Here is a 14945-nt window from a genome sequence, read left to right as displayed (position 1 = left end):
GTACCTCTCCTGCCATCAATGAAGGTCATTTGTCTATGAATCTCCGCATTGGTTTACAATGCCAGTTTGCAGTATAGCAGCACAAACCGTTGGAGAAACGATTCCATGTCACCGACAATAATGGCCATCAGAGTCACAAGTCATCACCAAGTTATTATTTGACATAAGTCCAAATTTCGTTAGAGACTGAACGTCATAAGCTGTACTGACAGAGCCATATTTCCCAAAATAGAAGTTGCTGTTTTGTTCATTTTTCCTTTATTCGTTATCGAAGTGCAAACGTAGAGTTTCAGTGAAGTAATTAAAGCACAGGTAGATGGAATAGTGAACAGACTTGACACGGGCAACATCTAGGAATACTGCTTCATTTTCGGTGCATCCACATTGCAGTAGTCCAACATTAAAGACCACAGTTATCAGATATGAAATGTGACAACAACAGGAATATGAACTTAGTAATGAAAACTTTGACACTCATATAAAAGGATGTATTCTAGTGCAGAAAGTTGGTTGTTGGCAACAGAGTGAAAACGAGTTGTGAAATCCACTATTACTCGATTAACACGGTTGTTCCATGGGTAAGTTGCTGCTAGTTTCTTTGCTTCTTCGGATTAAACGTCTGTTGTGCTTCCTGAAAACAAATGTAAAATTTGTTAAACACTTCATTGAAACTCTACGTCTGCACTCCTGAATACCGGCGCAGCTATTATTCAACTATGTGTGGACTTTAGGACCAGACTTTATCGCAGCAGCTGCTTTTTCACTATGTCTGGTACCGTTGAGGAAGACGGTAGTCCATAAAAATGAGTCTGGTCACTGTTGCACATGCGTTCCTTTCTTATGTTTTCGTGTTTAATAAACATGTTCACATCTGCCGCAAATGATTCTGCTGTCCGCATTATAATACGGGTTTCTTCCATGTGTTAGCTAGCGAAGACTATAGTCATGTGCCTACACATTCTTCTTCGAAGGCACCCACGTACTCGCAACGAGGTTTAAAGTAGTCCGGAAGAACAGCTGTAGCCGCTTCGAGAGTCCACACTTGATAGTGCCAATTACGCACAACTGATCCATTGTTCTTATCTGTATTAAATCATGCTCTTACTCCTTTAAAGTCTTATTCCTATAAAGTCTTCAGTTTTGGTGTTAAGTTTCCTTCGATGGACATGCATCCTGCCTTTAGCACAACACGCAATCACCTCCTAGATAGATTTCGAAAGGAAGCAGCTATCACGACCCATTAGTTTCCTAAAAGAATTCTAACTGCGGTTATTGCAGTCCTCATAAATACTGTCCAGTGTCCGCTCATCAGCGCGCCACAGTACGCTTGTCGTGGTGTTTTTGGGGGATTAAGGTGCTCATTCACGTTGCCTTATGTTTCCTTCAGCTACTGGACGTCACATTTCGGAACTTCTCTTTCATCTTCATTAGTATCACAATCACTATTCCTCTCCAAAGCGCCTGTATGAATTTTTGCGCTTTGAATTGTGCATGTAATGTGCATGAAAACAACTCATCCTCTACTCCACTCCTCTCACCTTTTCACTTAGCAGTTGCCAACGCCCACACGATTCGTTGGCTTCCACTCACTCACAGCTGCCGTTGTACGCGCGCTGCACTATCAAACACAGTAACAGCCTCTCTCTCACTGTGTACCGAGATACAAAAGAGCGAGGCTAGTACTGTGACCTGCAGATGGCGTTGTCACATGCATATGTACTTTCACAGGTGAGTGACATTAATAGTTGAGGTCTTTCTAATTTTTCTAAACCGAGAGAAATCGCCAGACGTAAAGGTAACCTCAGGCGTATCCCAAGGGATCGCTGGAGCTCCCAATAACCAGCAAGCCTTTGCCCGAACTTGGGGATCGGAGGCTCGTCTATCCCGTGAAGTAACATAGATGGAGTTCTGTGGCTTCTCTGCCGAAAGAGCACAATGCTGATTCAATCACAAGTGTTTAGGAGCTCACCATTCAACGTGTATTGTTGCATGTAGAGTTCCACAGCAGGCTATCCCTATGTGTTCACATGTTGACCCAATGATATCGTCAGTAACGATTGCAGTGGACACAGGACCAGCGGAATTCGACCGTCGATCAATGGAAACCTGTTAGCTCTTCTGGTGAATCACATTTTCGCTACACTAGGTCGATAGTCGTCTCCACAAACGACGTCATCGAGCTGAACAGCAGCTCGAAACGTACAGCGCTTAACGGACGCAGGCTTTTGGAAGCAATATTATGCTGTTGGAGACATTCTCCTGCGCTTGTATGGGACCCACGGTATCAATCGATGATACGCTGACAGCTGCGAATCACTTGCGTCTCTTCATGCTTGATGACTTCCCCGACGTCCATGTTATCTTTCAGCAGTACAATTTTCCGTGTCTCGGAGCCACCACCGTGCTACCGGAGTTTGAGGAGCTCTATCGTGAACTCGCATTGATGTCTCGGCGATTAAATTTGCCTGATGTAAATCCTGTACAACCCATAGGGGTCGCTATCGAGCGCCATTATCGCGTACGCGAATTACACTAGGCCTGTCTATGTGTAGACATCTAATGCCTAATATTTCCAGAAAGTTACCAACACACTGTCGGATGGCTGATACGCAGAATTAGTGGTGTATTTTGTTCCAAAGACTGACAAAAAAGCTGTTATGCAGTGGCCACTTTTACAGATGAGTGGCATTAATAGCTGAGGTCATTCTAATTTTTCTAAACCAAGAGAAATCGTCAGACGTAAAGGTAACTTCAGGCGTATCCCAAGGGATCGTTAAAGGACAGTTGATTTCCAGAATATGTATAAATGACGGGTTAGACATCGTCAGAAGTTCCATGAGGTTTTTCGCGCTTGATTGCGTTGTGTACAGAGAAGGCGGAGCGCTAGAAAAGCAAAGCGAGATACAGGACGGCGTGCAGAGGATCAACACTTGGCGCTGGAGTCGGAAGTTTATCCTCAACATACACAAATGCAACATACTGAGCGTAAACACACGGAAAGATCCGTAACTGCATGATTGCACGATTTCAAAACGAACACTGGAAGCAGTCAAGTCCGTTAAATAATACGTGCCAGTACACGTCAGCATTGATTTAAAGAGGAACACCCACATAAAGCCAACCCCAGGTAAGGCAGATGATAGGCTGAGATATACTGAAAGGTGTACTCCATCCACAAAGAAGCTAGCCTGTATTGTTGAGAAGAACGGTGTAATGTTCCTTCAGACATGCATGCATGTTCTTAGCAACACAGGCACTGTAAATTCATATTTTTCTGCCGGGATCAGATAGCGACATTCAATTAAAATGTCCTCCCCTGTGTAGGAATTACGTAATGTGTGTATGAGTATAGACTGTGACGCAGGAAGGACGACATATAGAAATATGGGTCTAGCTATGAGTCGTGTACGAATAGCCAAAGCGTATAAGGTGACCACTCGAGCAGAGTGGGAAACCCAGGTCCGTGTGCCGATCGAGTAAAAATTTTCACTGTTGCTATTGCCTTATATAGCTGATGGTTGTCACCATTCGGGACTGCGAATACAGTTCGTGTAAATATTTTTACCAGATAGGACTGATAGAGGAAGTGAAAAACGTCGAAAGGAGAGCAGCGCTTTCTCCACTGGTTCACTTAGTAAGCGCGAAAGAATCAGGAAAGATGCTCAGCCCAATAGTGACAGATACTGCAAGAGAGTTCTCTGTATGAAGGCGTGTTTTATTATTAAAATTTCGACAGTGTACATTAGTAGAAGTATCAACCGAAACATTGCTTCTCCCTAAATATATTCCCTCTAAAGACTCTGAAGCAAAAATTCAAGAGATGCGAGCTCACAAGGAGGCTTACGAACTATCTTCTTCACTCACACTATTGGTGACTGGAGCAGGGAAGGGGTATCATCCGCCACACTTGGAGTACACGAGATGTGTGAGAAAAGTAATGAGACTGACAACAGTGCAAGCAATGTGGCAACACTGTATTGTTCTATTTGTGTAGACCAGTGTGTTCATCCCTTCCACAGTCAGGCATAGTCTGCGTTTCAGCTCGCTTCTGCCATGTCGTGATTTTTGTGTTTTGTTTGGTGTTACGAAAATGGAACAGCGGAATTTAGAGCAGTGATACGCCATCAAGTAATTTGTCAAAGTTCGCCTGTTTAGCTAGGTGGTAACGTGCTCGCCTCCCATGCAAACAGGCCCGGGTTCGATACCGGAGATTTTCTCCGTTCGGGGACTGGTTGTTGTGTTGTCCTCATCATCATTTCATTCTCATCATCGGCGCGCAAGTCGCCCAATGTGGCGCCGACTGAAATAGGGCTTGCACTTGGTGGCCGAACTTTCCCAGATGGGGCCTCCCAGCCAACAAAGGTGTATACGCTCATTTCATTCTTTCTGTGTTAAACTTGGGGAATCCGCGACTGCGACCTTTGAAGAGTGGGAAAAGTCCTATACGGAACATTATTAACCAAATGCACACGTTGTTAGCTGGCACAATGCATTTTTGGAAGACCGAGTATACGTTGAAAACGAACCTCGCTGAGGGAAATTTTCAGTTTCAAAAATCGACGAAAACGTTCGTGCTCTTGTGAGATAAGACCGACGTTTAACAATAAGGATGATAGGTGACCTGTTAAACTCTTTCACCACATATCAAATTTTGACCAAAAATTTGCACATGCCAAGTTTGTGCCAAAAATGTGCCGAAAAACCTAACAACTGAGCAGAACAGTCGAAGAAACGCGTGCGTTAATCTTCTTGAAAGGACAGCCAATGATCACGAATGGTTCAGTGGTGTGACCGCAGGTGATGAATCTTGGATTTTTGAGTATAGTCATGAGACAAAGCCGCAAAGTCAGGGGTGGCACACGGAGACATATCCTGGACCGAAAGCTCAAATAAGCAGATCAAAGATCAAAACACTGCTGATTTGCTTTTTTGACAGTAGGGATATCGGGCATAATGAATTTGTTCCTCCAGGACTAACTGTGAACCAAGCGTCTGCAAAGATATCCTTGAAATGTTCTGTAAAAGGACCAGTCGAGTGAGACTGACATTGCAGACAAGTGAATGCTGGATCATGACAATGTCCCCTGTCACACGACCACTTCCACGACGGAATTTTTCGCCTAAAAAGGCATGCCTGGTGTTCCACAGCACCCCTGTTCTTCTAATCTGAGTCCTCGTGACTTTTTTTTTCTTTTCTTTACCGAGCGAGGCGGCGCAGTGGTTAGACACTGGACTCGCATTCGGGAGGACGACGGTTCAATCCCGCGTCCGGCCATCCTGATTTAGATTTTCCGTGATTTCCCTAAATCGCTCCAGACAAATGCCGGGATGGTTCCTAGAAAGGGCACGGCCGACTTCCTTCGCCATCCCTCCCTAATCCGATGAGACCGATGACCTCGCTGTCTGGTCTCCTTCCCCAAAACCACCCACTTTTTTCTTTTCTCGAATATGAAAAATGTCTTCAAAGGACGTCATTTTGGGACTCTGGAGAAGATTGAAAAGAATGTGACCAGCATGTTAAAGGCTCTACCACTTGAAGCTTCTCAGCGCTGCAAGCAAGGATGGGAACTACTACTCCTCTGGTGTATAGCTGCAGAAAGGATTTTGAAGGTAACAATATTATTGTTTGAAAAAAAAAATAAGAACTTTGGTAGATAATACAAACAGTGTCAGTACATCTCTTACATCCCTCGCAGATGTAGCTGTATGCTCATAGTTATATTTTAAGCGCGTTTCCAGTCAGTTTTACCCTTTAGAACTTGTCTTTTATGTAAAAACCTGTACTAAACAAGAATAGGCCAGAGGGACAAGTGCTGCGGTATTCTGGAACTGCTGACATGGAACTGGAAGGAGTATAACAGAGAAAATTGCACATTAAACGAGAAGGAGCATATGCAGAACAAAGGAATGGCGATTTTGCGTGTAATACGTTAGAAAGGCCCAATGAGTGTCACCTAGTAGTTGAAAGAGAGAGAGTACAGAATGAAATGGACTGAGTGGTTTGGCTACGGGAGGTGTGTTTTCTGGGGAACGCCCACCTTGACCCTGTCGACCCTCCTGGCCAGGCCGACGACGGTGAGTCCGTGTCTGAGCAGCGCCTGTGTGATGGCGGCGCCGATGCCGGAGCTGGCGCCAGTCACCAGCGCGACGCGGCCTGCGTACGTCTCGATGCCCATGCCTGCTGCTGTTGGCTGCCCTGATGCGACTGACTACCAAGGCCCCCGGCCCCACTCCCTTTATATAGACGCGATCTCCGGCGTCGGGGAAAAGTGCTGCGTCACCATCATTCCCCTCCACAGCGACAACTCGAGCTCCACCCGGATACACCTTGACTGATAAGGAAGGTGGAGATCCGCACACTCCCTCTGGAACTACCTTACCGCCATTTACTTCGTCTTCTCGTTGATCTTGAGGTGTAGCGCCGTATAACGATCCTGCCTTGGAGGCGGTTAAGTGGGAGATGTGTCTTTGTCAGAGCTGGATAGTGACAGATGGTAACGCGAGACTGGACGCGTACGTAGTTTATGTATCAGCCGATAGAGGACAATATTGGATAGGGGACTGAGATTTTAGTTTCGATTGTGCCCACTAGAGTGCACTAAAGTAATACAATGTTTTTCATAGACTGTTCTAGTATTTTCATAAAGTGTTATTATGTCTTTTTGTGTATGTAAAATGTTATGAATGTGTTTTAGCGGTATGAATGATGCGTGAGTGTGGTTTAAGGTTAATATGAAGATAATTGTTTAACGAGTTATGTAGTAGGATTTAGTGTGGGAACATTTCGAAGAAGTATGGATATTGACAAAGGGGATTTTTGTAGAATAGATTTGTTAAGTAAGTTTATGGTAAAGGGAAAGTTAATTCAAGTACAAATAACTTTATGCATAAACAAAACTTCAGCATATTAGATAATGACGTCGGTAAAAAGTGCAGTCGTTAGGTTTACTATTTTGCGATTGGTTACTGAAGAATAGCGCGGATTGGCGCGGGAGAATGTTGTTTTGCTATTGACTGTTGAGTAAACTGACGAATGGTAAAGCAATATTCTTCGCGCGCCTTTCTCTGCTGGTAGAGAAGACAGAGGTATTTTAGAGAAATGTGGGAGCCTAGCCATGAAACAGATCGGACGTGTGTAGTAGTAGTTCCGATGGAAACGGTTAAGTTGTCGGATCTAACAGTGTTTCACACATCAAAAGTGTGGTAAAGTGAGGGCATAATTATTCCGATGGGTGTGTAGAAATTTCGGAATTTTTTGACGAGAAAAGACATATCTTCCGAGTGGCGTATTGAGTAGGTCGGTGGCTAAAAAACTGTGACTGCATTTGGTACCGACAGACTTAATATTTGGCGAGCATTCTCAATCAAAAACAATCAGTATTTTTGTAGCTATTACGTTTTCGGGAAATGCAACACCATAAACTTGCTAACGTGAGTGCAAGGGATTGTGAGTGACTGTTTTAAGACTAGCACGGGCTTGGCAGTGATACTTGTTCATCTAAGTTTCAGAATATATTAATTAAGGACAAAATTTCCAACCTTTCATTTCGTGTGAAAACTTTCTCCCGTAACGTAGATTAGTGACTTTAATTGCAGCCTGTTTCACGTCGAAGTACAGTAGCTTTCGCTCGGCATCCCTACTGATGATATGCTGAGACAATGTTCACAGGTAGGTGCAGGTTCGTCTTAAAGGGACGGAAGGAATCGCGCCGCCGCGATCTGCCGGATGATAGGCAAACAAATAACAAGTTCACGAACTAGCTGTGAAATGCACACTTTTGGACGTCAATGAAGTCCTAAAATCTAAATATCTCGGAGAAATCATTCAAAAGACTGGAATGACCAAACGAGCAAACAATTAACTCTCCATTAAAGTTACTTTTTTTTTAATCATCAGTCTTCTGACTCGTTTGATGCGCCCCACAACGAATTCCGGTGCTGTATCTCTTTTCGTAGATTCGGCAGAGAACTTCCTCATCCTTTATCTTGTCAGTCAATTTAATTTTCAACTTTCTTATGATCATCATATTTGAACGTTTCGATCACCTCCTATTCAAGTTTTCCCACAGTCCATGATTCACTACCATAGAATGCTGTGCTCCAAACGTACATTTTTAGAAATTTCTTCCTCAAATGAAGACATGTGTTTCATAATATTATATTTATTTTGCCGAGAAACGCCATCTTTGCTAGTTTTATTCTGCTTTTTATATCCTCCTTGCTTCGACTGTTATGAGCTACTTTGCTTCAAAGGTGGCAGAATTCCTTAACTTCGTCTACTTCTTGATCACCAGTTCTGATGTTAAGCTTCTCACTCTTCCCATTTGTGCTACTACTCGTTGCTTCTGTCTTTCTTCGGTTTATTTTAAGTCCATATCCTGTACGCATTAGACCGTTCATTCCATTCAACAGATGCCATAATTCTTATTCACCTTCAATAGGACAGTAATATCATCAGCGAATCTTATCATTGATATCCTTGTACCCTGAAGTTTAATCCCACTCTTGAACCTGTCTTTTATTTCTGTTATGGGTCCCTTTCTTAGACCCATTTTAATTGCAGCATTTCATTCTTGGGCTACTAGTGTTATTGTCCCTTCTTGGTTCTTGTATGTACTGTGTATTACCTATCGTTCTTACTCTTGTTTTTCTCAAAACTTCGAACATCTTACACCACTTTATTTTGTCGAATGCTTTTTCTAGGTCGAAAAATCGAAGGAAAGTTTCTTGAATTTTCTTCACTCTTGCATTCACTACTAAGTTCAACGTCAGGATTGCCCAAATTGATCCCCATATAACAGACCCTCTCAGTTTCCATTCTTCTGCATGTTGTTCTTGTCAGAACTTGGATGCATGAGATGTTAAGCAGATTGTGCGATAGATTTCGCACTTACCTGTTCGAACTGTTGTCGGAAATGTGTCGATGATAATTTTGGGAAAGTCGGATGCTACGTCGGCTGTCTCACAGCAACTTCAATATGCGTTTGGTTGCCACTTTGCGCAGTGGTTTTAGAAAGTCCTTGAAAAGTTGTAAGAGGTCCGAGCAGATGTAATTTCGATGTATTGCTCATGCGCTGCCTGCGATATGCAAGGTATAATTTCTGACCAGAGAGCAGTGTTGACTGCAGTAGGAACTGTGTAGCTGTAGCAGTAAGTTGTTGCTTGTGAGCAGTCTGCTCTGGTCTGGTCTGGTGTATCGTGTTGGCTAGGCCGGTCGCGGTGCAGCGATGCCGGAGCCTGAGCATTATTGTATAAGGTAAAAAGCAGCCTCGCACATATGTAGTAATGTTATCTCAAGTCCCATGTAAATGTTTTAAAAATCTTGTAATAATAATCTTTCTCATAAAAAATAACTTTTAACAACCATTCATTTCAATTTAAAGAATTTACTAATTTCTCCAATCCATGATCATCCCGATTATTGCAAAAGAAGAATAAGTTGTTTCCTTTCATAAATGACAAATCTATCGGCCAGCATTGCACAGGGCTATGCCAGAAAAATTTATTGTAAGAGCAGATATATATGCGTTATCCGGCGTCTTCATTGAGGTAAGAATTTTTCTCTTTTTATTCAGAATGATCTTTCAGGGCCATGACGCAGCACTGCTGACGTCCAAAATTTACCAGGTTAAATTCACAGTCAATTATTGAAAAGTTATAAGTGAGCGACAATTTAATTGAGAGTTTAGTTACATTGTATTATTACCAGGTTACTGAATTTATTTTTTGCTGGGACGTTACACTGAATGTGAACGACATAATTATAATTTTTACTGTTGAGAAGTTTAGGAATTTTTCTGTTTTGAGGTTACACTAAATTAGAATATTATTCATATTATTTATTTTACTTTGTGGGGAGGTTACAAAGTTACCTATCCCTTCTGCTTTATTTCATCTCAAGTCTTCCATCGCTCTTTTAAATTCTGACTAATACAGGACCCCCATCTATTCCATATCAACCCCAACTGTTTCTTGTAATACGTCATAAGACAATTTCTCTCCCTCAACTAGACCTTCAAAGTACTCTTTCAATCCTATCTGCTCTCTGTTCCCTGTTTAAGAGTTGGACTCCATTGCACTCTTAATGTTACCACTCTTACTTTTCGTTTCACCGAAGGTTATTTTGACTTATCTATCTTTTCTACTTTTAACCAGTTCTTCTGGCGATGATTTCTTTTTTTAATTTTTTCACGCTTTTCCTACAGCCATTTCACCTTGGCTTACCCACAATTCCTATTTATTTAATTCATAAGTGATTTATTCCTGTTTAGCCCTGAACATTTTCGTGCTTCTTATTTCGTCGACCAACTGAAGTATTTCATGTGCCACCCAAGGTTTCTTCGCGGTTGCCTTCCTTGTACCAATGTTTGTCTGTGCAACATCTCTGATGGCCCTTTCTAGACAGATCCACTCTTCAACTCGATTGCCTACTGTGGTATTCCTTATCGCTCTTCCTTCCACCTTGGCTCTTCCAGACGACTCTCTTAAACTTCAATTTATTCTTCATCATTTCTAAATTGTCATCTGGTTCGATAACTGCTCCTGGGTACGCCTTAAAATCCAATACCTGATTACGTTTTTACTTTTTTATATTCATGAGTCAAAGCTTGGAAATATTATTATGTTTTCAAATTGTTGCTTTATCTGTTACAAAATTTTACCATAATATGTCATAGCAACAAATTTCTTGTTATTCTTTATTGTCGTCTGTGATATAAAATGTTTGCGTTATTCTCCTATTCTTTATCTAATTATGCGGTCGTACTGTTTGGCTTTCCATTTACCCTTCCGCTAAGGCTATTTGTTTGACTAAGCCTAGCTCTTCGTGTATTTCCCCTCTGTCTAAAGGGCAAGTGAACAAGACTGTACATCACAGAAGTGCAAAAAGTTCGCTAGTTTTACAATCAGTGATAAGATGTGGTACCGATAATATTATCGGCGAACATAGGTGTTGTACAAAAATGCGAATCTGCCTGTTGTTAATTTTAGTGCTCGTCGTATCCCAACCTAATTATTTTTCTCTAATTCATTAGAGCCTGTGGCTAAGTTCTTTGACCATAAGCTACATGTTTCTGTATGAGCAACATCTTTACACCTGCTATGCCTAAGTTCTTTGACCGCAGCCCACATGTTTGTATGTACACACAGTGTATTTCACGAGTGCACATCGTAATAGTGAAATATGCAGCTAAACTTTATAAAACTGAAATATGGACGTGAAAATGATAAGTGTGTAACTAAGTGGAAAAACTGTCACCACAGCGTAACTATAATAATGATGCTTCAACTTTATGTAAGTACACATATATTTTCGACAAATACTGCCTTGCCACTTACAATTGTCGTAATCTGATTAGTCACTAGCAAATACTTTTTTGTATTTATACAGTGATCTCCAGCAATATAAGCATGTACACGAATGTATAAACACCTGAGGATGGGCGCAAGCCCGAATCCGGTCGTGTGACAAATAAATAACCTTTTATTGTGACTGTTAGCGGAAATTTTTCTACAACCTATAAAGGAACAGTCACGGAGGGAGTTCAACAGCATCCACTATGGATAATTCACTATGGATCATTCAAGTTAGTAATCACTATAAACAGAGACATACTGGTCACTTGTGGATAACAGGCTTGTACAAATAAGGGTGCTTGTAGAGATTTAATGAGTGTGGCCTCAATCATTAAAATGTAGCTACTCATAGAGGTGCAGTGCGGGTGGAATATCGGTAGATATTCTAATGCGTTAATAAGGAACCGATTTACAGTAGAAAAAAATAGTTCCAATTTTGACCACCAGGTGCAAATCTGGCGCTGCAAATGCAAGAAAAACAGATAGCAATGTGTCCATATGTAATGGATTAGGAAAGGGCTGTGGGCAAAAAAAGTCAAACAAGTGAGAAAAGCATAATGTTTATTTTATTATTAACCACCACTTACACAGTCTGTTCATTATGAGCAATGGCGACGTCGACGAGATGCTACATCCATAAAACGACGTCATCAACAGTTGTTGGCAGCAGCTGCAGCGGGATCGGAGCAACGTGTTACTTTTACTGGCCTTCATTTCACATAGAGACCGAATGTATCCCTATTAAACGAATTCTTTTAGGTATTCCCAGAGCCAAAAGTCACACTGGTTTAGGCCATGTGATATGGCAGGCCATGCATGTGGGAAACGTCTGGAGGTAACACATTCGTGGAAGGTTGCATTAAGCAAATCTTCCACTGGGCAAGCGACATGAGGTGTTGCCCCATCTTGTATGAAAACAGTGGATTACACATAGTTGAGCTCTTTCAGAGCAGGCATCATATGCTATACAAGGAGGTCTCGATAACATGTAGACGTCACGATGCACCTGACAGGCCCCCTGGCTGCAGTCTCTTCAAAGAAGGATAGACCGAGAGTGAAGGTGATTGTAAATTCACATCACACATACGTCGAGTGCAGTGGCTCTTCATGCATAACGTGCGGTTTAATAGTACCTCAAATTCGGCAATTCCGTCTGCTCACTGCAGCCCGTAACTCCATAGAATATTGCCCAGCCACATGTCATCAACTTCGACATGTGCCAGAAACCAAAGTGCAAGTTTAAAACGTTGCTGATATTTCAGTTGTTGCATCGACTGGATCTGTTGGGGTTGCCAGCGTAAAATAGACCACTAAACATACCGTACTGTTGACCGTGGAATGTACAATTCTCGTGACACTGCACGAGGAATAGCACTACCCAGGGCACGTGCTGAATAATAACTTACAGCAACAGCAAGCTCGCCAATAGCTTCCACCTGGACAGGACACTTTCCTCTTCCAGGTGTCACACCAAGCTCACCCGTGTTTTTTCTTTAAACAGTTTAATGAAACGCAGCCCCTCTTCTGACATTTCAGTTGGCGATAGTCTCTCAGTGCAATACTGTAATTGCTGTCTTTCACATAAAACAGTTTCACTAGAAATTCACGGTCTCTTTTCTCGATAGCCACACTTTTACGTTATGACTTTTCAGATGACAGTGTCATACTAACAGTGTAGAATGGCAGATCTGTTCTTGGTAACCAAAACGGGAACTAATTTGTTTTCCAAAGTAAATCGGTTCGCTTTAATGCACTAGTATATACACCAAGTTTCGCTGTATACGATAATTACAACCCATACTGGACCTCCGTGAGTAGCTGCAATTTAATTATAACTTGAACACAAGATACGAGGGTTGGAACTTAAATAGTGGCAACTATTTATTCGCAACCGATACAAAAGTATTACATGTTTGCACCTGTTACTGTCCTTCAAAGTGGTCACCAGCATTGTGTAGAACCCGTGCCAGCGATGTGGAAGGCGTAGTATACCGTCAGCAGAGCCTGTTCTGTTGATGGTGCGAATGGAGCGGTCTACTGCCTGTCGAATCTCTGGAACAGTTCTGAAGCGAATGTCACGAAGTGGTTCCTTCATCCTCGGAATCAAATCAAAGTCACAAGGACTTAAGTCCGGGGAGTATCGTGGATGGTACAGAACTTCCCAGTCCCAGCGACCGAACAGAGCAGCCACAGCTTGCGCTGTATGCGCCTTCGCATTGTCGTGCAAAATGATGGGTGGGTTGCGGAGAATGTATCGCCGCTTCTTTCGCTAACCTGGTCGCCGGTGATGCTCCAAAAACGAACAGTAATACTGTGCATTGGCGGTCTGCCATGGACAAATGTAATGCGTTAGGATAACACCATCACAGTCGTAACGAGAATCACCATAACTTTCACCATACTGGGGCTCTGACGCACTTTCGACTTTCGCGGCGACCCATAATGACACCATTTGTTGGATTGGTGTTTCAGTTTTTGCTCGTACGATGTGGGCCATGTCTCATCCAGTGTTACAATACGGCATAAGAAAGCCTCTCCTTCGCGCTCATAGCGCTCCAAGTGCGTCTGAGTAGTGTCGTAACGCATCTATTTCTTCACTTCCGTCAAGTCGAGCAGAACCCATCGTGATGCAATTTTTTGCATTCCCAGGCGTTCCTTCAGGATGCAAAGCACAGTCGTATACGCTAATCTGGTTTCATGAGCGAGCTCACGAATGGCGTCGATCTCTGTCCACTAATGCGGTAACAGCATGCAATTCTTCTTGAGAGACGCTAGGATGACCTGCCCGATGCATGTCTGCCACAGTTCGCCGACTTTCATTGAAGGCATTTACCCAACGTACGACTGTTCTGTACAGCAATGCCGATACCCCGCACGTCTCTTGAAGACCTTGATGACACCATCGTGCTGTACCACCTCTGGCACATTCAATCTTGATCCAACTCCATTGTTCCTGTTTCGAAAACACAGTGACACCGTTACGTTAGACCGCTCGCTCACAAGTGACTGTGTTTCCCTCGATTGTGCGCACGCCTGTGACGCGGAACGGGCGAGTCCATTTGCTCGGAGGTAAGGTAGGTACGTCAACAACGTGTGCTATCAGCGACAGTGGTAGATTCCATTTCATAGTGTCTCCACAGCAGTGTTGCCACTATTTAAGTTCCAACCTACGTAGACGGAATAAAGGAGCTAAGCTGTTTATTTCAAATGTAATAACCCTTGCTGTTAATACATTTATTTCACTGTGAGACAAGACGGTCAATGGCTTCGAGGGAAAATGTTTGCGATTGCCGACGGAACAATGATTGTACCCAGGCGTGCGCTTGTTCATCCGAAGGAAATTGACCGGGCCGAATGTCTCTTCAGGGCTCCAAAAATATGGAAATCGCTTGGGGAGGGACAGGGACTGTATCGAGGATATGTAAGGGCTTCCCAGAGATACTCGTGCTGCGTTGTCAACACAACCTCGGCAACGTGTGGGTCGGCCTGTGTGCAGTCATGATTTTGTAGGCAACGGCAAACATTTTTTCCATGAAGCCAGTCATTGTGCCATTGTCATGCACTCAGTTCCAAACCTCTGTGCAATGTCA

The 14945-nt window shown here is 42.8% G+C and overlaps 1 protein-coding gene across 2 annotated transcripts in view; it reads right to left on the bottom strand.

Annotated features, from left to right (window-relative positions):
- The window catches only part of LOC126455531 (dehydrogenase/reductase SDR family member 11-like), a 105333-nt gene that overhangs the window by 43832 nt on the left and 46556 nt on the right, over nucleotides 1-14945 (bottom strand). The window contains exon 1 of one of the 2 annotated variants that reach the window (XM_050091282.1): nucleotides 6039-6223. The exons of the other annotated variant lie outside the window; for it this stretch is intronic. Coding sequence (XP_049947239.1) covers nucleotides 6039-6176 — 138 coding nt within the window. The 5' untranslated portion in view covers nucleotides 6177-6223. Of the gene's footprint in view, nucleotides 1-6038; nucleotides 6224-14945 lie in introns of those variants that run through there. 2 annotated transcript variants of the gene reach the window in all.

The sequence above is a fragment of the Schistocerca serialis genome, chromosome 2, assembly GCF_023864345.2.
Source record: "Schistocerca serialis cubense isolate TAMUIC-IGC-003099 chromosome 2, iqSchSeri2.2, whole genome shotgun sequence".
NCBI classification, from domain to species: domain Eukaryota; kingdom Metazoa; phylum Arthropoda; class Insecta; order Orthoptera; family Acrididae; genus Schistocerca; species Schistocerca serialis.
Note: the sequence above shows the minus strand (reverse complement) of the source record. Positions and strands in the feature narration are given on the sequence as shown.